Source organism: Lonchura striata, chromosome 8, assembly GCF_050655825.1.
Source record: "Lonchura striata isolate lonStrDom1 chromosome 8, ASM5065582v1, whole genome shotgun sequence".
NCBI classification, from domain to species: Eukaryota; Metazoa; Chordata; class Aves; order Passeriformes; family Estrildidae; genus Lonchura; species Lonchura striata.
The window spans coordinates 5,020,727-5,041,722 of NC_140710.1; the positions used below are offsets into that span (position 1 = coordinate 5,020,727).

General features: G+C 40.9%; 1 protein-coding gene across 4 annotated transcripts in view; it reads left to right on the top strand.

The window, feature by feature from the left end:
* Positions 1–605: 605 nt before the first annotated feature.
* USP24 (ubiquitin specific peptidase 24) overlaps positions 606–20,996 on the top strand; it is a 60,106-nt gene continuing 39,715 nt past the window's right edge. For all 4 annotated transcript variants that reach the window (XM_085586210.1, XM_021542075.3, XM_085586211.1 and 1 more), the window contains exons 1-9: positions 606–1,053; positions 12,976–13,141; positions 14,118–14,185; positions 15,633–15,776; positions 16,278–16,400; positions 17,285–17,320; positions 17,889–17,954; positions 19,443–19,508; positions 20,338–20,412. In XM_085586210.1, the coding sequence (XP_085442336.1) occupies positions 748–1,053; positions 12,976–13,141; positions 14,118–14,185; positions 15,633–15,776; positions 16,278–16,400; positions 17,285–17,320; positions 17,889–17,954; positions 19,443–19,508; positions 20,338–20,412 (1,050 nt within the window). In that variant the 5' untranslated portion in view covers positions 606–747. The remainder of the gene's footprint in view (positions 1,054–12,975; positions 13,142–14,117; positions 14,186–15,632; positions 15,777–16,277; positions 16,401–17,284; positions 17,321–17,888; positions 17,955–19,442; positions 19,509–20,337; positions 20,413–20,996) is intronic.

The window sequence follows — 20,996 nt, forward strand, 5'->3', positions numbered from 1 at the left end:
CCGGGCCTGGCAGCCGATGCCGGGCTGCGCAGCCCCACACTACTCCGTGGAGCCCAGCCCGGCACTCCGTGGGACACCGCCCGGTCCCGGCGCCGGCCCCGTCCCCATCCCCATCTCCGGTCCTAACCCTGGTCCCAGATCCCCGGTCCCCATGTTCGTCCCGGTGCCCATCTCCGCTCCCGCTCCCATCCCAAATCCCCATCGCCGCTCCCGTTCCCATCTCCGCTCCCGTTCCCATCCCCAATCCCCATCTCGGTCCCGGTCCCGGTCCCGGTCCCGTCTCCCCTCGCGACGCCGCCGCCCTCGCGCGCCCCCCCAGCCACGCCCCCTTCCCACGCCGGTCCATTCATCCCCGGCCTCCCCCGTCACGTGACGCGGGCCCGGCGGGCGCTCCCCGGCCGCGGCTTCGCCGCCGCTTCCGGGCCGGGCCGGGGGCGGGCCGGGGGCGGGGCAGGGGCGGGCCCGGGGCGGGGCCGGGGCGGGGCCGGGCCGGGCCGGGGGCGGGCCCGGGGCGGGGCGGGGGCGGGCCCGGGGCGGGGCGGGGCGGCCGCCGCGGCGGCGGCGGCGGGAGGGGAGCGGCGCTCCCGGCAACATGGCGGCGCGCGGGGCGGGCAGCGCCTGAGCCCGGCGCCTCTCGGTCCGCGGGGGTCTCCCCCCGGCCCCGGCCTCCTTCCTCCTCCTTCTCCTCTTTCTCCTCCTCCTCCTCCTGCTCCAGCCCCTGCCCCTGCCCCGCTCCCCGGCGCGGCCATGGAGAGCGAGGAGGAGCAGCACATGACCACGCTGCTCTGCATGGGCTTCTCGGACGCGGCCGCCATCCGCAAGGCCCTGCGCCTGGCCAAGAACGACATCAACGAGGCCGTGGCGCTGCTCACCAACGAGCGGCCCGGCCTCCACTACGGCGGCTACGAGCCCATGGAGAGCGGGCAGGGCCCGCCGGGCGGGCACGGCTCCCCCGCCGGCGGGCAGGGCCCCCGCGGCGGCGACGGGGACGGCGGAGGCGGCGGGGGCGGCTTCGACCCGCCGCCCGCCTACCACGAAGTGGTGGAGACCGAGGTGAGCTGCGGGCGGGCGGTCCCGGGGCGGCGGGAGCCTCCCGCAGCCTCCCCGCGGGCGGGGGTCGGCCCGGGCGCGGGGCCGGCGGGAGCTGCCCGGGGACCCTCCGGTCTGCCCGGGCCGGCGGCTCTTCATCCTCCCGCATCCGCCGCCTGCCGCCCGCCCGCCGCGCTCCCCAGCCCGTTCCTTGCCATCGCTGCAAGGTGAAGCGCACGCTGGGTTTCCCTTGGCATTTCAGGAATGTGTGGCTACCGTAGAGTTCTGCTTTTCGCTCCCCCTCTTGTGCCTTCTTGCATAATCCCGGTGACTAAGGGCTGTCTATTTTTTTTTTTAAACTGTTTGCACAATGTGAAGGAAAGCGCAGTGTGGGTATGACTTTACGTACAGTTTTATTTTGGCAAGCTGAGTATAAGTTCTGAAATAGGAACCCAGTGAGGTCAAATGTTTTTCAGAACAGAGCTTTAACTCATGACTTAGGACTGTGATATAAAATAAAACTGGAGTAGTTAGAAGTGCTGGAGAATGTCAGCCTTTCCCAGGTTCTTTCCCTTCTCCTTGTTTGCCTTTCTCTCTTCCATCCTCTTCCAGAACTTCAGCCAGCAGATACACTCAGAGTGCTCTCCTTGCTGTCTAGAAGAGTCTTGTAGTGCTTTCCTGTAAAAGCCTTCTCTTCCTCCTGGTCTTTTCCCCAAAACTTCACAGAGTGCTCATAAGAAAAGAGGCAATTACTAGTGTCCAGACTGTGGGACTGATAGGGGTGAGAACAGCAGAAAGCCCCTCTGTGTGATACCAAAGGGCCATCTTGCACAGTGTCTGGCTCAAGAAGTAGTCAAAAGCAGATGCTTAAGCTCAGGAATAAAGCCAGGGAACTGATGTCCCCTCCCAGGCTCCAGCGAAGAGTATCCTGAGGGTTTTCTGTGCCAGAAGAGTGCTCCCTTCCTGTGCATGCATGTGTACATGTCCATAAATAAATTCATGCCGAATCCACGGGCGTATCTGGTGCGTAACTACACTTGCACAGATCACCCGTATCCATAGCCTCGGCGTATTGACGTCCAGCCCCGCGGAATAAAGAGAGGTGATCCTGCTCCCTGAATTAACTGGGTTAGATCCTGAGCTGCTCTAAGCTGCTGGTGTGTGCTTGTGGAGTAAGGTGATCTGTGAGATGGCACGTGCACCATGCAGGAACGGAGCTGCTCCTTAACTTCCCTGGCCGAAGCGCCTGGGAACTGGTGTCCAGCCTTTCCTGTGAAGGATTGAGAGTGAATAAGAATTCTTGTTGGCATTTGGGTTGGATGTAGTTAGAGCTGGGACAGTCTGGCTTGTCAGTGTGACATTTCAAGTGAAGCTGTCAGTGTAAACTTCAGAGAATCACTTTTTTCCCTGCTCTTGTTCCCGTTACAAATGGCACTTTGACAACTCTCAGAGGATTCTCCCACCTCCCCATTATTTCATCCTGTATTTCTGATCAAATTTACTCACACTTTATAATAGTTTCCTTTGCCACTCACGTTCTTGTTTGCTCTGACTTCTGTTCTTTTTAACCCACAGAAGGGAAGTCAAAACATTTCAATGTAGGAAAATCACTGCACAGAGCAGGCATTTCAGAAGGATTGAGGTGCCTTGCTACATGAAATTTTATATAAATTCATGCGTCAGTTTAGTATTTGGATTCATTTGCATCTGTCAGCTCCTGCACGTGTATGCAAAACAGTATTTTTGTAATAAAAGAGTTACATCTATAAAAGTCCTGAGACAGGAACTGTTGCCTGTGCATATTTGTCTAACACTGCAGTACAATTTAACAGCTTTTGACGTACATTTTATGAAAGGGGGAAAGTGATTTATGGTCTGTTCTTGGGGTTTTTTATTTGTCAGCTGTAATCTAACATTACATTTAATAAGCTACAGCTATTCTTTAAGTGGTTAATCAGTAATTAATCAGGTTAATCAGTAGTTTTCCATTCTGCAGAAGCTTATGGCATATGAAGCTGTACAGAAAGCTATTGCAGAAGCAGCTATATTATTCATTGTAGTCATACACATTATGGTGAAACATATTGTACCCCATGCTGTCTTGTGGTAATTCAGATGTTATTTCTGGTTTTCTTCCTCTCAGTATCATTTCTCTTTCTAACAGCTCTTCAAGTGTGTATTCTTTCTTCTCTTCATAATACCAGTTTTAACTTTTATTCAGTGGGGAGGAAGTGGTGTGTTAGATTTTTGGATTTTATATATCAGCAACAGGAGATAAAGAGAAGATAAATCACTGGAGAAGAATTCTTAGAAATTTCCCCCAAGTAAAATGTTCCAATCTAATGCTTCATGAACAAAAGTTTGGATTAGGTGTTACAATTTAAAAATAACAAGAATGCTTCAGTCATTCTTCAAAACACGTATAACAGGTCTGTACTTTGAATTTACATGCTTTTTTTGTCTGAGCACACTTTAGCATGCATATAAGAATAGGTCTATGAATGATTAAACACTTTACATTTTCCCTAATCAGTACTGAATCCATTATGTTTGCATATGCTTATTTGGTCTCTATTACATAATGTTAGAATCTGTTCAGCATTCATGTGGATCAAAGGAAGGCTTGTCTAGTGGTTTTCTTAGAGAGGAGCACAGCTACCAGATACATATCATACTAGTTAAAACATGTTTCCTTTAGATAAGATTTTAAAAATCAGTGTGAATCTTTTTTCAGTGGTCCAGGCTGCTGGTCTTCAGGGCTGTCTGAAAGTGTTGAAGTCTGAGTTTGGAGTAACTGACACAGAAGCAAGATATCTGCTGTGAGCTAGCCCAACATATGCCCTTTGCTTTCTTTCTGTATGAGGCTTAAGGTGAAGGTGTGCATAAATTTCAATTTCCTGAGGTTAAAACTTCAGTTTCAGCAGGCTGGTGTTTCCCAATTGCTTCAGTTTCAGTTTAATAGCTGTGGTGTGCCTTTGGCATTGATGCTGCTAGCATGACCACACTTAACTCATCAAAAGGAAAAGGCCTGACAAACTTGGAAATGCAAAGGGGGCTTCAGTTCATTTGTGCAGTCTTCCTGAAACCACAGGAAGTTCACCTTGAGGTTTACAGCTGCTTGGAAGTTTTGCCCTTTGTAGCACCAAACCACACTGATAGACTGAGGTCACCTGCTTTTCCAAGAGGTGACTTTGTGTGTTTGACATAACTTCTGTGTTTATGTCTGTTGACAGAAGTAAATCTTGCAATTTGGCAAGAATGTGGGGTTTCTGTGTTTATTCCTTAGGCAACATGCAGATTGTCACAGTGTGATTCTGTGCCGAGGGAGGCGGGTGAAGGATGCTATGCTCATCTCTTCAACTGACTGACAGATAAGCTGCTTTACGAACTGCTGCTGAATCCTTATAATTTAAGACAAGACTATAAATGAGTGTGATGACAACGTCTGTCAGTGTGTCCATGAATTGCCACAAGTGCCACAATTGCTGGCTTTAATGAGTTCGAGAGGAATGGGGTGGAGAAGAGGAAGCTAAACAAATGTTGGGATTGTGACTAGAGGACTTGAAATTGTGGGGACGGATAGGTAAAAACATTAAACATATACCAATGGTTTGTATAACCTTCAGTAAAACAACCTTAATTTGCTTTTAAAACAGCTTCTGAGAGCCATTACTATGACCTTTTAGCTAAATTGTGATGAACAGATTATATTACCCCCAGGCTATTCCTGTCCCCTTCAGCATGTGCTCTTTTGATTTATGTTTTTTTAGTTGAACTGGATCAAAAGCTCATACATGTCAGATTTTACTAGGTAAGATTTATAATTAATCTTGTCCAAGATTGCTTTTGAGGTGCTGTTTGACTGCAAGAGAAGGGATTTTGTGAAAAAAAAACAGGCCAGTGACCGTAGTGAGTGCCAGTGCCAGGAACATTCTCACTAGTCATGCTGCAGAACTGTGGTGTTCAAACCCTTCCTCTCCTCATTATTAAAGCTCAGGACTGAAAGCAGTTCTGCCACAGATGTGCTTTAGCTTTTAATGTGTAAAATGAGGATAATGGGGTGTGCTTTATTAGGAGAACCATGGACGTTAGGTTTGTGAAGTTCTTTGATCTTTGAATGGAAGGAGCTGTATTTATTTAAAGACAAAGAAGGTATTTAGCCTTCAAGCAAATTAGATGGATTTCATGCTACAATTCTGCACATTTAAAGTCAGTCTCCTCTCTTGTAAGTAGTCTTGAGCTTTGCAAAAGTGAGTATTTCTTGCATTCTCATGTGGAAGTTTTACAGTGTGGCTTGTCTACGAACTGGCCTTGTAAAACAATTAAGCAATCAAATAAAGCTCTGTGGTGGATTCTGGCATCGAGTCCCTGGCTGGATGCCATCAGAATGTCAAGTGGAATTAGTATTTTAGCACTCTTGGTTTTCAGCATCACTGTTTTCAAAAATGAGTGGCCCTGGTGTGGAACCTCTTTCTATATTCTGATTCCATTAACACTTCCTTGAAAGCATTTGAAAGCAAATACTCTGGGTTTCATTCTTGATATAACACAGACTAATAGGGATGCTACGTAAAGTTAGGGAAGTGGCGGTGATACTGAGAGATGCAGCTGGTTAATTTTAAATGTAAGCTTTGTTTTGAATAACTCACAAAGTCATTATCATGTAATGTGATCGTTAGAGTAATTGCTGGATTGAGAGGAGCACTGTGTAATTACTGGTTCATTGGTGAAGGTGATGCCTGCAGGGTCAGTGAAGGTGGGAGACAGCTCTGTACAGCCAAATTCTCAGCTGCAGGAAGTGTTTCTGCTATAATGTCCTCTGGAAGCATTTTTTGGTCATCTTCCCAGTTTACAGTGCTATTCTGTGGCAGCTGTTTAATAAGGAAGTGAAATACTGAGGAAGAATGAGAATAAAAACAAATTAGCCAGTGTTAGAAGTTAATTCCAGCAAATCATTTGGATTGCTTTTGGATTAAGGAACAGTAGCTCTTTGTATGAGGGGGGCAAAGAGGAAGTGGCTGTTTCTTTTGTAAGCTTTTATTTTGAAAAAAAAAACACGTATTTGTGCTGCTGTAGGAATAGCCTTTGATATATATGTTTCAGGGGCCAAATTAAAAATTAATTTTAAAAGCCAGTATTCCCAGTGTTTTTTGCCACTTGATCTTCCTGACACTACAACAGTTCTGGCTTTTCTGGTGCCCAGCAGAACAATCTTGAGAGGCATTTAGACATTTTTTTTTTCATATTAGTTAGTCATGATTTTGGAATTATGCACTGTCAAAATCAGCTGCTTTGTAATTTCTGGTTTGTTTCACTATGCATCAGTAGAACAAAAGTATAGATAAGTGTTTAGCAGCAATATTGAATTAATTTCCCTTTCCAGAGCCTGACCTTTGGTCACTCAAATGTTACAGTAAACACTTTATGTAGTGGTTCTGCAGCACTTCTCTATTAATTCCTGGTGTTTTGGCAAAGGAGGATGCAAGCATTGACTTAATTTTAAGTACTGAAATGTTAAGTGTTTGTGATTCATTGTTTTATTGTTTTTAAGCACAATGTTTAGCTGATATCACACTAAGTTATTCTGAGTTATTTGGAACAAGCATGAGGTTTTGTGCTTATGAAAACTCGAGGGTTGGGAGGAATAATGGTGTTGACTCTGAGTCTGGCTGTTTGTAGTTACACTAATGGAGTCAGTTTTTAAATATATCCACAGACAATAGTGAAAACACTTGGAAGATAAGTGTTTTCCTTGATTCCTTATGAATGGCATTCCTAACAGTGCTTTCCATGACCTCTCTCCCACCTACAACTTACCAGACTTCAAAATACATTGCCAAAAGTGATTGAAGTGAATCTCTGCCTCAGATTTCAATGAATACTGTGGTAGTAGCAGTATAAAAGGGCAAAGAAGCTCCTTATATTTTTGAAGTTAAATGGAAGTTTTAATTCAAGTGCTATTTTTACAGAGCCTCGGTTGTTTTGTTTTGCTGTGATGCTCAGGACTGTGTTTATATTTGAACAAGCAGGCAAGTACATCAGGGAGTATTGCCTGGTAACACCACACCATCACCCTGGAAATCAGGGAGAGAGTACACACCATGTTTCCAGAAACTCTGAGTTAATTCTCAGCTTTGCTGAATTTATTTTTATTTTTCAAATTCATGTGTTTTTATTCCCAGTCTTACACAGTTCTTGGTTGTGAGAGATGGGGGGCACATGGAAGGTGGAACCATAGGGTTTTTTTGGTTATAATTTGTTACAATCCTTTATAGCTACAAAGGGTTAAGTATAAACATGCATCCTTGATGGTGTCCTAGTGCAACTCTCAGTTAAGGTCAGTGTCTAAAACCTTCTGTAAGAAAGTTCACTAAATAAATTGGGTTTTTCTATGATGGGATGATAGTCCAGATGAACTTCAGTTAGGTGGAGTCTGTAAAAGAGGATTTATTTTCCTTTAGTAGTAGATTGGTATCGTCCTTTTATATTGGCATGACAAAATACTAGCATTTTTTCTTGTGACAAGACTGTATTTGTTTGTGTAAAGTAGTCCATAGTAGAAATTTTTAGAGCTTCATTTCTATGAAAAAAGAACAAACCAAAACATCTGTGTATCTCACCAACAAGCTTATGTTCTCTTAGCAGAACATAAACAACAAAAAACATTCCTGTCTGTTGCTGCACTTAAAATTTTTGCATCCAAATATGTTTCTCTGGATGAAAATTCAAGGGTGAGATGCTCTATCTCTTTAGGACTTAAAACAGTTTAAAACTGTGACAATACTTTGCAAGTAAATGTATGTTTGTCAGTAAAACATTCAGGAAATCACAGTGGGTTTTCTTATTGCCAGATAAGAATCGTAATGTGGAAATTCCATACATGACTCTATTTTTTGAGTCTTACTAATGCTGACATATTCACAGGAGGATTCCAAGCTTGCTCTTAGCAATGTGGGTCCAATGGATTCAATCTGAGTGCAGCCACAGGCAGCTGGGAAATACTCTCCAATTTGATTCCCGCATCTGCCACTCAACAAGAGATAGAAGTTCTTTAACCATCTGTAATACCAGTTTATAAAAAGCAGACAGGTTACAGGTATGAAAATGTGACAGTTTTTTTAAACATTCAGTACCTTGTTCTTAGTATTTATGTGTAAGTACAAGGTGGTAGCTTTGAGGTATTTGAAAGGCTTTGAATTCTTACACTTGTGTTTGAGTTCTAGGTAATGGAATATCCCCCTTCTAGGAGTTAATTAACAGAAAAAAAGGTTTTACATCCAGGCGTGAAACTAAGAAGTGCTTTAATCAATAGTCTGGCAGGTGGAGGGACTGTCAGGTCATGACTTCAGGATTCATAGCTTCTCCCTCATATTGATGGACACAGTACATCAGAACAGAGAAATATTCTGGTTTTATGGGTATTTGATGTATTCCTCTCACCTTGCCTCCACCTGAGCATTGCAATGCTCTGCAAGCACTTGTGAGTAGTCCAGCAGGGCTGTGGAGAGGGCAGCATCCCTGCTGACACTTGGCAGCTGGAAAAGCTGTAGCATTGGAAAATTGATTTCTTTATGTTGACTATGTCTGTGATAAAAACTGAAAGGTGGACCTAAAATTTTTGTCAGCTACTTCTGGCTTTATGTGTTTTTTTCATTACTGCTTTTCAGAGCAGTTAAACTTTGTCCTGTTTGTAGGTACATGGTAACAAGGTTTTGTGATTGTTTTTTTAACAATGCAATGAAACTTCAAAAATCTGTTTTCTTGGCTATGAAATGATGGTTATTTTGTGAAAATTACTTTTTAGATAGGAATGAGGTGGAGTTAGCTGCTTGGTCTGCTGGTGTCTTAGAAAGTCTGATCCTGTTGCCTGTTGAAAGAAACAAGACTTTGGGGTTTTGTTTCCTAAGTTATACTGGATTCAAGAGCACATAATGTGATTTAGTTATGGTGAATAGATTCTGTTGGTAGCCTCTTATCAAAATCAAATTAACTAATTTAAATTATGACTTGACTTTAATTTCATTACTAAGGCTGCCAATTAGAATGAAAACAAGTCTTAAACTCCTTGTTATTTTATGTAAAGTGACTGTTATGGGAACTGTCAGTGGCTTTAGTTAAACAGTGTTTGATGAGTTAATTAACTGAATACTGCATGAATACATTTTGAAGCTTTAAACTGTGACCTTTTGGCAATTAAAGTTAATTCATATATCACTTTTTATGCTAGTCTTTGTTCTGTGTTACTCTTCAGTAGAAGGTTTTATGCTACAGGTTTAAGCAATGCTTTATTGATCAGATGTTGGACCAATTTTGTTTATTCAGGCTTGCAAGCAAATCTAGGAGGTGCCAGGTCCCCAGAGAGGGAATCTTGAATCAGTGCATGAACCTGTTCCTGTGAGGGTATTTCTCCTGGGAGCTTGTGTGTGTGTTTAGCCATAACTGCATTTTCACACCTTGAAAATAAACCAGAAGAGTCAAGACTGTTAGAACAAGGGGATCTTCAGGGCTTTTGTGCAGTAAGAGATATATCAGAAGGCATGGAAAACCATATTAAAGGTTTGTCAGCAAAAGTTTGTTGGCCTCATTATCTCAGCTGCAGAAATATTCACAGATTTATGATGTGCACTATGACTTCCTACTGCAGAAAAGAGTGATTTTAACAGCTTATGTTTGGATGACTTATTGGTTACCAGGAATAGGGTTGGGTTTTTTTTTTTTTCCTTTTTGCTATTCTATGGAAGAACATCTGTACAAATCCTTGGCATGCTGGGGGCCAGTTTAAGTCTATTCAGCCAGAATTGCAGAGTCCTGATACAGATCATCATCGAATGGCAGACAGCATTCTGAAGTCACCTATTTGAGGGGAGGAAGATAGCTCTTTATATATATTTATAAACAAGTAAACAAACCCCATGTAATTCCCCAAAGCCAAGACTGAGAAAATCACTTTTTGGGAGGCTGACATGGCCTTGTAGCCTATTTACTTTCACATATACCATAATTTTTCTTCAAAATCTTGTATTTCCTCCATGGGCCTTTGTCAGTCGAGTTTGCAGTGACAGTTCCTGAGCTCCTCAGTTAAAGAGCATTAATTGTGGATAGGTGTTCAGGGCATTTGCGAATGTCAGCAGAGAAGTGAATTCTCCAGGCTGTGTTGGAGTGTGAGATCTGTGTGCAGATCTCCAGCCAGCATAAGATGATGCAAGAACTGAGCTGACGTTTCACCTTGCTGCAGCAGCTGCTGGTAATAAATCCCTCACTTTAAAGAGCAGTGCCCAAATCGATTTAAAAATTGGGTGGTGAACAGTTTGGGTTTTATCATGTGCAGAAAGACACTAATTATGAAAGAGCAGCTTTAAGGAGACTGTTTCTTGTAGTGGATTTGGTTTAAGAAACACAACTCAGTCTGCACTAATATAATGTGAACATTGCTGTAATCTCCCAGAAATGCAGCATGTTAAATTTATTAATGGTTTGGAGGAGAATTTGGGTTTTAAACTGCCTGGGTGTGTGTTTGAGACTGTCACAGGTTTCACAGTAGCTGTGAAGCTATGTGGATGCGTGTGTTCTAAAATTAATAAATGAACTTGATACTTTCCGCACATGGTTTTAGTAGCAGAGCACTGTCAAGCAAGAAGCCTCATTGCCTCTGATTCCTGGAAAGTGCCAAAAGCATGCTCCTTCAATGCAAATAGTTCCCATTACTATTAGGGCAATGTTCCAAATACCACACTCATTTTTTGTGTAAAACCATCTTTTCACTGCACTCTTGGTAGACTCAATCTAGCAATAGTCCAGATGTGTTCTGAGCATAATTTAGGATAATGTGGGAGCTGAATGTACAGTGAAGAACATGTATTGTTTCAGTTTCCATATGAATTTCTTTGTCATGGACCCTGGCAATCACTTGTGTGGAAACAGGCAATGATAATGAGCAGCATTGCTTGGATGTAGATGGGAAAACAGAACAAGAAGGAGGTTTTCATCTACAGTTGAAGGTCTGCATTGCTATTCTGCACCTCTTTATACCAGTTGCTGTCGCAGCATTTAGTTAATGTGGACACTTTCCTCTAGGGAATGAAGCAACTATTGCTCTCTTTCTGCAACACTTGTTGAAATGTCACTTTCCTTGGCTACAGGTGGAGGCTGAACTGCAGTCCTTAAATGCCCAGCAATTGGGTGTTTAAGTTATACTCAGTCTGTCTTTATGATATTAAAAGCTCATTCCTGCTCTGTTACTGTGAGCACTTTCTTTATAACTGCACACTTGTTTTATGTAGGAAATGGTTTTGTTTTCTGCATGGGTGTTCTTTACAGAAGCTTTATAATTAACAGTTTGATTCCTAAAAAAGTTGCTTCTGAATATTTTCATGGTCTTTTCATGAAGACCTTCAAAGAACCCTTCTCCAAAACCTGAAGTATTTAAACAGGGTGTGATTTGCTAGATGGGAATTACATCAGGCTTCCATGCACAGTGCTGGATCAGGTGACCACAGTTTCTGAAGCTGATACTCAAGTCTACTAAAGTACAACTTCCCATAAAGACAAACTGAGGACAAAGTGTTTAGTAGGGAATTGGAGAAAGGCAGTGCTTAATTTCCCAAATACTAATATATTTTTTTTTTCTAAGCAGTGTTCTGCTGCTATAAATTGTCCTGCTGCTTTGCAGAACATTAGTAAGTCCAGCCTGCCTGCTGTCCATGAACTTTAAAGGTTAGGCTCTGCACAATTGCTGTTCCCTTGGCTTAATAGTTTTGAACCATGATGAAAGTGAATTACACATTCGCTTTTTAAAATCAGGTCTAATCCTACAAATAGCAAATGCAGTGGGAGAGCTGGAAGCACACTTGTGTGCATACATTGATTTTGTTCTTGGTATACCATCACCTCTTTCTTTTGGTTTATTCCTTAGTAGTTGTTCCATTCACTTTCCTGCCACTGTCTGGTTTTTACTTTGGAATGTGTTTCCTGCTAGTCCTTTCTCCCTCCATGTCCCTGGCTTCTTTCTCAGTGGGATCTTGTTACCATCACTGCTCTTGTTTTCCACTGTCTCGGACAGTGGCTCCTGCTCGCTGCCAGGCCTGATCCAGACATTCTGTCCTTTCTCCTGCTGGCTTTGCCTGCTGTTGTGGAGGCAGGGAAAGGTAGTCCTTGTGAACTCTTTGACACATTGGGTAGCTGGCATCTATGGGAGGTTAAAAAATAAACAAAAGAAAATAAATGAATAACTTGCCTACTCTTTCTTTGGTGCTGCTGAGGCAGTTACCTCATATGGCACTTAGTGGAGAGCAGGGGGTAATTCTGGGTCCTGTACACAGAAATAGCTGCTCTTTAGTGCCACGAGCAAGGAGACTTGTAAAGTAGTCACCTGCTTGCCTCTTTCCTCTTACCTTCCAAGTAACACATTATGACTTCAGAAGGACAATTACATTAACTTGTTGGACAACTATATTTGATGTTGGTTTTTCTTTAGATTATTAGTGAGTTAAAGAAAATCTTGATGTACTGAAACAGTATCCTATATTTCTGGTGTGATGGGGTGCAGTGAACTTCCCTTAGAGTAAACTATTCCTGTATTCTACAGTTGTTGAACAGAGGATTAACGTGCAGATCTATGAAGATCAAAATTTGTACTCTACAATCTCCAGGGACTGAAAGTACTTACCTGGCTCTAGGATCTGATATGCTATGGAACAAGATTTGCTGCTTAAATAGGCAATTAGTTAGCAATTAGTTATGTAAACATAGTAGTTATCACCTCCATGAAATATATCCAGGTATGTAATCCCTTCAATTCAAATTGAAATATTCAATTCTACTTTGAAAAACATAAGTAGCCTCAGGGTTGAGAATTTGACATGCTTGTTACAAGCACAGCTGCCTTTTCTAAACCCTTTAATGTGTCTAGGAAACTGTTTTGCTTGAACTTTGTTTTTTCACCCGCAGAAAAATGATGAAAATGGGAATTGCTCTGGTGAAGGGATTGAGTTTCCAACAACCAACTTGTATGAGCTGGAGAGCAGAGTTTTGACAGATCACTGGTCCATACCCTACAAGAGGGAGGAGTCTCTAGGCAAGTGCCTAATTGCATCCACCTACCTGGCAAGACTGGGTAAGTTCCCTTTCACAATTACACAGATTATATGTTCAGAGGGTGTCACAGACAGAATGTTGGGCAGTTGCACCTTTCACTTTAATCTTACTGCTGTTTACTTACACCCTGCACAGCAGTCACATCTCTTGGAAAGTGTTTAACAGTGAATTGTTCTACCCAATGCTGTAAAAACATCATTGATCTCTTTTCTTTCTCTCTAAAGTAATTTGTTTACTAAAGCTTTTTTCAAAAAGTGGCACACATGTTTCTTTATGTTCTAATAATTGTGGGAATTACATTTTTTCTGAGCTAAATTACTGAGTTTTTTGTTTTTCCTTGTGCTGGGTATTTTCCATTCATAAAAGCAAGCTGTCATCTCAAGCCCTGCTGTACCATTCTTGTATAAGTGGTTATTTTTCCCTGGTGAAGTGCTTATATTGCATTAGATCTGAATTTGACTCTTCTTACTCAGTACTTTGGCTCGGTTTAAGAGTATTATGGAGGAACCACACCCAACAACTGGTGTATAATGAGAGTACAAGATTAAGTTTTTCAGTCATGCCTGATGGCAGACTAAAGGAATGTTGTCATCTCTTGGAAGAATAGAAGTTGTTAAGTGGTTCTGGTTTGCTTCTCAGTTTCCAATCTATGTTAAAAGGCTGTGCTTTAATTTGGTTTTGGAGGGAGGCTGTGAATTGATACATATAATGTATCAGTTTTAAACTCTGAAGTTTACAAGTTACTTACAGTGTTAATAATGCTTTAAAAAGCTGTAAAAGGTATTGGGAAATTAATTCTTAATTCTGAAAGGCAGGTTCTCTCAAGTCATGCTTTTTGTGGCTTAAAAAGCATGCTAGTTATGAAGGAACAGTAGCATGTTTACTACTGCTAGTTTGGGTTGGTGTTCCCTCAAATTTGCAACAAGGTCTCTGAGGTCATCTTAAAAAGTAATTTTTTAAAAATACTGTTAAAAAGCACTCTCTTTTCTGTAAAGGTCTTTCTGATTCTGATGAGAATTGCAAGAGGTTTATGGACAGATGCATGCCCGAAGCATTTAAAAAGGTAAGTAGGTACAGTAGGCCAGTTCAATGTTTCTTTGTGTTGCTCGTGGTGGAAACAGTGTTTTGTAATCCAGACTTCAGGCAACTACTGAATGGGTTGTTAGATTAAAATCACACTCAAAATATTTTCCTAGATTAAAATCATAGAAATTTAAATTTAAATAATATAAGGTCCCAATTCTGTAACTCTGGCCAACTCTACCACTTAGCTTTCTTCTTTTTCTTTTTTTTCTTTTTTTTTTTTTTTTGTCTTAATTACAAGAGCCCAAAGAGAGGTTTAAAAACCCTTGGATATGGCCACTGGTGGCAAGTTCATGGTCAGATTTCCATTTATTATACTTTCTGTTATTTCTTCAGAGGGTTGATAAATTCTTTTCACAATCCATTTAGAATTTTATCTTTCACCCCAGTTCTCAATGCCCTGTGTTTCTCTGGGCTGTTGTGAATTTGCTCTGTAGAGCTCCTCAAGCTAATTGACTTCCCACTATTCCATCCACTTTAGGTACTGCCTAAATTTCTTCCCCAGCATTTAGATAATATGTATAAAAACATGTACATACCCTTTAAAAAGTTACTTTGTCCTAGTGTTAAAATACTGAGAATATAAGTTCATTTAAAGAAGGCAGAAGTTTTAAGGGGAAAATTCTTTTTTCCATTTAATGATCAGAGTACTAGTCTTACATAAAATAGTTTTATATCACTTGGTATTTTCTGCATATGAAATAAACAATGTAGTTTGTTCCTCCAGAAGGATAATCTGTAGAAATCTAAGTTCAGGATGTGCTGAATTAGAATTTGCTGAAATATTTACAAGAAACTCTATTAATGGTACAAAAAAAAAAAAAGACTGTATTTAAACTATTAAGATTTTTATCTGCTTCTGTTCAGACACAGCAGAAATTAAATGAATTTGCAGATGGCAGCTAAGTGTCCTTTATAAACAACCATGAAACCAGATTTAAAGAACATGTTTCAGTAGGTGGAAGCAGCATTAAATACCTCTTTCTCCTGGTACATGTGCTTTGTTTTCCAATAGTTGCTGCTCAAAAAGTGTGAATTGGTAAATGGTTGCCTCAGCTGAATCAGTGCAGCTTTATGGCTGCCTGTTTCAAGATTCAATACTTGTGTGTTCAATCTGCAAACAGATTTGTTTCATATTAGTTGTTCTTTGCAAAGGTTGTGATCTCTCCTAGTGCATGCAAATGGAGAAAACACTGTGATAGATTTTATTTTCTGTCATAAACTGTGATTTAAGGTGTTCTTCCACAAAATTACAAATTGAATTAACTCTTAAGCCAACAGTGCAGAAAGAACATCTGAAAAACAGACCAGATAGTGCATTCCAAGGAAACATTTATTCTGAGAAAACAGTCTCAGGAGCTGATCATTTTGTCCTTGTTTCTGATTGTACTCAGACTTTTAAAAATTGTATTTATTTTCCTTGTTAGCTGTTGACATCCAGTGCTGTTCACAAGTGGGGAACCGAAATCCATGAAGGAATCTACAACATGCTCATGCTGCTGGTGGACCTGGTTGCAGAGAGAGTAAAACAAGATCCCATCCCCGTGGGCCTGCTTGGTGTGCTTACAATGGTATTTGACCCTCTGATGCAGTTTCTAATATCTGGTTTTTTGGCATTTTGTATTTATGCAGCTGATGCTTTTTCCAGCTGTTTAAGTTGTAGTTCATTATCTTAAAATCTGCAGCCATTACTTGCTGCAGATATTTTACATCCAGTATGCAATTCAAAGGAGTGGGTGCTGTTCAAAACTTCTAAAAACTAGCAGTTTAAAAAGTATATCACATTTTTGTCACTTTGCTGTTTATTCTTTAAAACTGATACTTTGAGTTCAGTTCTCTGTCTTATGGACCTCTGGCTCACATGGTTATTGGATATTTTCTGTACAGAATGAAGGCTTCAAAATGCTTTATATGTTGAGAACTGAGTCAGGAGCAGGGGGCTTGGATTCAACTTTATTTTTTGCTAGATCTTTAACTGTCAGCCAGGAGAATGCTCAGCTGAAACAGTTATCAAGATAAGTTTTGAAAGTGGCGTAAGGCACCTGTTCATTGCCATGGGCTTTTCTTTGAAGGCATTTAATCCCGACAATGAATATCATTTCAAGAATCGAATGAAGGTGTGCCAGAGAAACTGGGCAGAAGTCTTTGGGGAGGGGAACATGCATGCTGTCTCACCCATATCCACTTTTCAGAAGGTAAGCATGGCCATGCCCTAAAAACTAATTTTAGGGTGGATGTCTTTGTCTCAGATAAGATTATTTGTTTAGTAGGTATTTGTTACACAAAGTTTAAATATATCACCAAGAATTACTGCTAATAGATGTGGTGTGTATGTTCGTCTCTAGACATTAATTTGTGCTCTCAGATTGTTCCAGTTCTCTGTTTGAGGCTGCATTTAGAAATGGGTGAACTTTCATGCCTAAGGAGCACAACAATCTGTGTGTTGCTTTAGACATGAAGTACACAGCGTGTGGATCTGTGTATCTGAGGACTGACATCTGTGTGGTTGTTGAGTGTGAAATGACCAGGATAACTCCCAAGTGTTCGGTTCTAGTAGAGAATTCAGGCTTTTCTGACAGCCAAAGATAAAATATCTTCAACTTAAACCACTGGCAAGGAGGCAGTTTTTGAGGTTTGCACTGTCTTGTCGCAGTTGTTCCACATGGGTGGGTCCAAAACAGCATCAGTGGAGTTGATTTCTCCTTCAGGAAACAAGTTTGTGGCCGTAGAAAGAAAATTCTATATCCACTGCTTTGGGAAAGCAATATTCCACACTACTACAGTGCTATAAATACAGTTGCTTGTGAGTCAGCAGCCACAATGTGATCTGTAGCCACAGCACATGGGCAGTGATGTCAGGCAGAGTCCAAAACAGGATGATGCTCATGAGAGCCAAGCAGAGCTCCAGCTACACTTAAAACAGGAGCTGTTACAAGCATTGTTTTGTTTGTGTAATAGTGCATCCATTTGAAGTGTGGGTTAATGGGCTGAATGTGTCTGTCCAAATGTCTTTTTCAGAAGACAAATGTTTAGCATTGATGTTGCAGCTGCTAATTTGTTCCTATTCTTATTATTCAAGGAACCTCATGGGTGGCTGGTGGATCTGGTAAACAGGGTAGGTAAATGTAAACCAAAATTGTTGTTTGTCACTTGAATTCATTGGTCTTCAGAGATAATTTCTTTTCCGCTTCCTCACCTTGCCCTGACTTGTTTTTTCACTCCTCACTTTTCTGACAACCGTAAAAAAATTAGAGATTTTAATCCTGCCTTGTAAAATATAGCTCGTTGAGTTGCTGCCTTCTCCCTTGAGCACTTTACCCTAACATGGTATCTATGACCAGGGGAATTTGAGAGCCCAGCTGAGGCTGCAATCATAGGTCCCCCAAGCAAAAGTGCCAGTCCAGTCAGCTGTTGCTGTATGTGGTCTGCCTTTCTTCCCTCTGTCCATTTTTACTCAAGACAGAGTTTCTAGCTTGATGCTTACCCTGCTACCATGTATAATTGCATTGCATTCCCCAGTGTGCCCCTGCATTCCCATGAAAATAGAAAGCTTTGTTTGGATGGGATGGTCCATGGTAAAGGACACTTGTTGGCATCTCAGGAACTGTCAGTGGAGTATTTTCTATAATCTCTTGTTTAAAAGCTAAATACTGTAGTTCAGTATGTAATACTGATTATTTTAGTTTGCAGAGTTGGGTGGATTTTCAGCAATTCAGTCCAAACTCAATTCTGAAGATATTGAACTTGGGGTAAGTCCATCTTATGTCATGAAACTTCTCCCTTTCCATTTTAACCTTTATGTAGAACCAGCAGTGTCCCTTTTGGCAGTGCTTTTACCTTTTCTTTGGTACCAGAGCAACACTCCCACAGAGCCCCGGAGAAGTGCTGTCAGGGTCAAATGAGGTTGTACATAAGAATCCTGACTGAAGAGCAATTAAGACTTCACAGAGAAGAGGAGAAATTAGTGTACCTTTCTGCTAGCTTTCAGCCTTCTGGTTAGACATCAATCAAAGTAGTTTTCTTGTATGTTCACCAGTATGTCCCTGGTTTTCTGTTTACTGCACCCATAGCTGCATTTAGCTGCAATGTCATTTATTACAGAAATCACTGTTTAAGGAAAAAAATCCTTAGGAAGATAGACAGTGTCTAATCCTAAACAACTTTTCAAGAGCAGTGTCTTAAAACTGACTGGTTCAACAGAGCTAAGTTATTTTTGGTGATGAAGTCTAGCTTGGTTAGTTTTAGCTTCCTAACCTATATTCAGGAGACTTCCAATTCTTTCAAGGTTTGGAGAATGAGGAGGCTAAAGGAAAACTATGTCATCTGGAACCTTGTCCCCCAGTATAAAATCAGTCTGCTTTCAGTGACATGCCATTTGGAGGGAATTCAACTTCTTTCCTTGGGGTATAGATATTTTCTGCATTGTATAGAGATAGGTTCATATGTGAGCTTGACAGAAGAATAAGGAGAACCTTGATTTACATGCCAGTTCTGTAATAGAAACTTTGACTTGACTTTGTTTAATGATTAATAACTGCTTGCTTAGGAAGGAAATCTGGGTCAGTGTCACTTAATTTGGGCCTTGGATTGAACTGCTGCACACTCATTTCCACAATTCTTGATCCAGTGTGAAAAGAAACTGATTTTTATGTTATTTATTGGCAAACAAATGCTTTTATACATGTAATTTCTTGACGATAGATACCACTTTAAAATCATGCATTGAAGAGATCTTGACATGTATATGACACATTTACAAAAGCTTTCTCCCACGTATTGCTTTGGGAAAAAAATTTGCCATATGGCTTTAACCTTAAATCTTGCATTCACACTTCTGATTGCTGTAGAGCGCAAGCAAAATGTGATATGTTCCTTTCCGTCTGTTTATTTCTGTGACTGAAACAGAATCTGTCAGAGAACACTGAACAGAGTGATGAGAGGACCAAGATTAGTGAAAACTGGGAAGGCATTTTTTATTTCAGACAAAAATATATAACACATACTGTATGCCATATATAATATATAGCACGTACTCTACTGTGTGCCATAGAGTAAATCTTTCTTAAACCATGTGTTGTTGTAAAGGACTTGCACACCAAAAACAATCATTGCAAGTGACTGGAAACACATAATACAAGTGATATTTGTTCACCTTCATTTGCCTTTTAACCTATGGATTACTAACTATCAAAATATTCCTTAAATATGCACTTAAATACTTGCTCTCTTTCTTTCAGGCAATCTCTGCATTAGTTCAACCATTTGGAGTTTGTGCAGAATATCTTAACTCTTCTGTAGTACAGGTAAAATGTCTTTGTTATGACTTGTAAGAGGACTGAAAATTAATTTCCAACTGTGTTGGTGTGAAACTGGTGACTAATTTGAAAAGCCTTCAAACCTCACGTTGCAGAAAGTACAAGAACCATTTTGAGCATGCTGGGGTGATGAGTAAAGGGCTCAGACAATGTTCAGATTCATTTTCCAAGAAATCTGTAGTCATGCATCTACATCTGCAGCAGTGAGAAGCTTTACCACTGCTATTAGTAAGCTTCAGCAGTAGAAACCACGTGGGGAAAGAATACAGCCTGAAGGATGAATTTTGCTTTTAGTTTAACTTTCTGGCTGAGATCAAGGACATGGATATGAGAGTTTACACTGCAAAAATTGTGGCACAGGAAAAAAAAATCACCAGGATGTTTTTGTATGTGCAAATGTACTCCAGGCTTCACTCCTGCCCTCACCACCAAAAACTGTTGACTTAAGTGACTGAAAGACTTTATTTGAAGAGGATGTAGTGTAGAAGCCCCTGGGGATAAGAGAGGCACATGCACCTAATGACTGATGTGTTTTTAGAGGGCAGTTAGTCTATCTCTTTTTGCAAACCTGCATTTCAGACCACTGTTTTCAGACCAAACAGTAGTCTGAAATGGGTTCTTACTCTAATTGCTTTTTCTTTTCCTGGACACAGCTACCAGGATAGTTTTATCTTTGGTGTAGGTGTTGCTTTATCTCTAAGGCAGAGGTGAGCTTTCAGCTAAGTATTTCCTTTTGCTGCAGTCACGTCTTTCGAGTAATGCAATTGATTTCAGGAAACATTAAAGTGATTGTCATGCCTTTTCTCACGTTCTTTAGCCCATGCTGGATCCAGTCATTCATAAAATGATTAAATATGTACAGAATGTAGAAGAGAAGGACTTGAAAGACAAGGTAATGTTTTACATATTAAATATTTAGGAAGAACTTCCTGCGTGTCTTGGAAGTGCTGTCAGTGTAAATTAGAACAATAGCTTTCTTCTCACTGGCAAGAATACAGCCTGTTCTGAATTCTGACTGAATGACATAATAAAAATGCATTTATCCAATTCCATTCAATACTCTTTTCAGTAAATATCTGGTTTATTACTCTTTTAAAAATATTTTGCCACTGTTGCTATCATATTTTTGGTTTTGTTAGGCCCCTTGTGCAGCATGCTGAATGCTCCTTTGACTCAGATATTTACTGACTTGCAGTCTGTTAAATTCATATTACTGTTGAATTAGCTGCTTGCTTCTGAGAATTTGGTAGTAAAGTGTCTGTGTAACTTGTGGTTACTTCCTGCGTTACCCTGAATTTGGCATTTAGTTCTATTAAATTGTGTTGACTTTTTACTTAGTTATAAATCGTTAATTTTAAACAAGAAAGTATTCATAGGTTGTTGAACCAAAGCAGAGCAATTTACCAAATCTGAAGCTATAACCAAAGGTTTCATTATCTTAAAATTCCTACTGTACAAGTAATACTTTCAGATGTA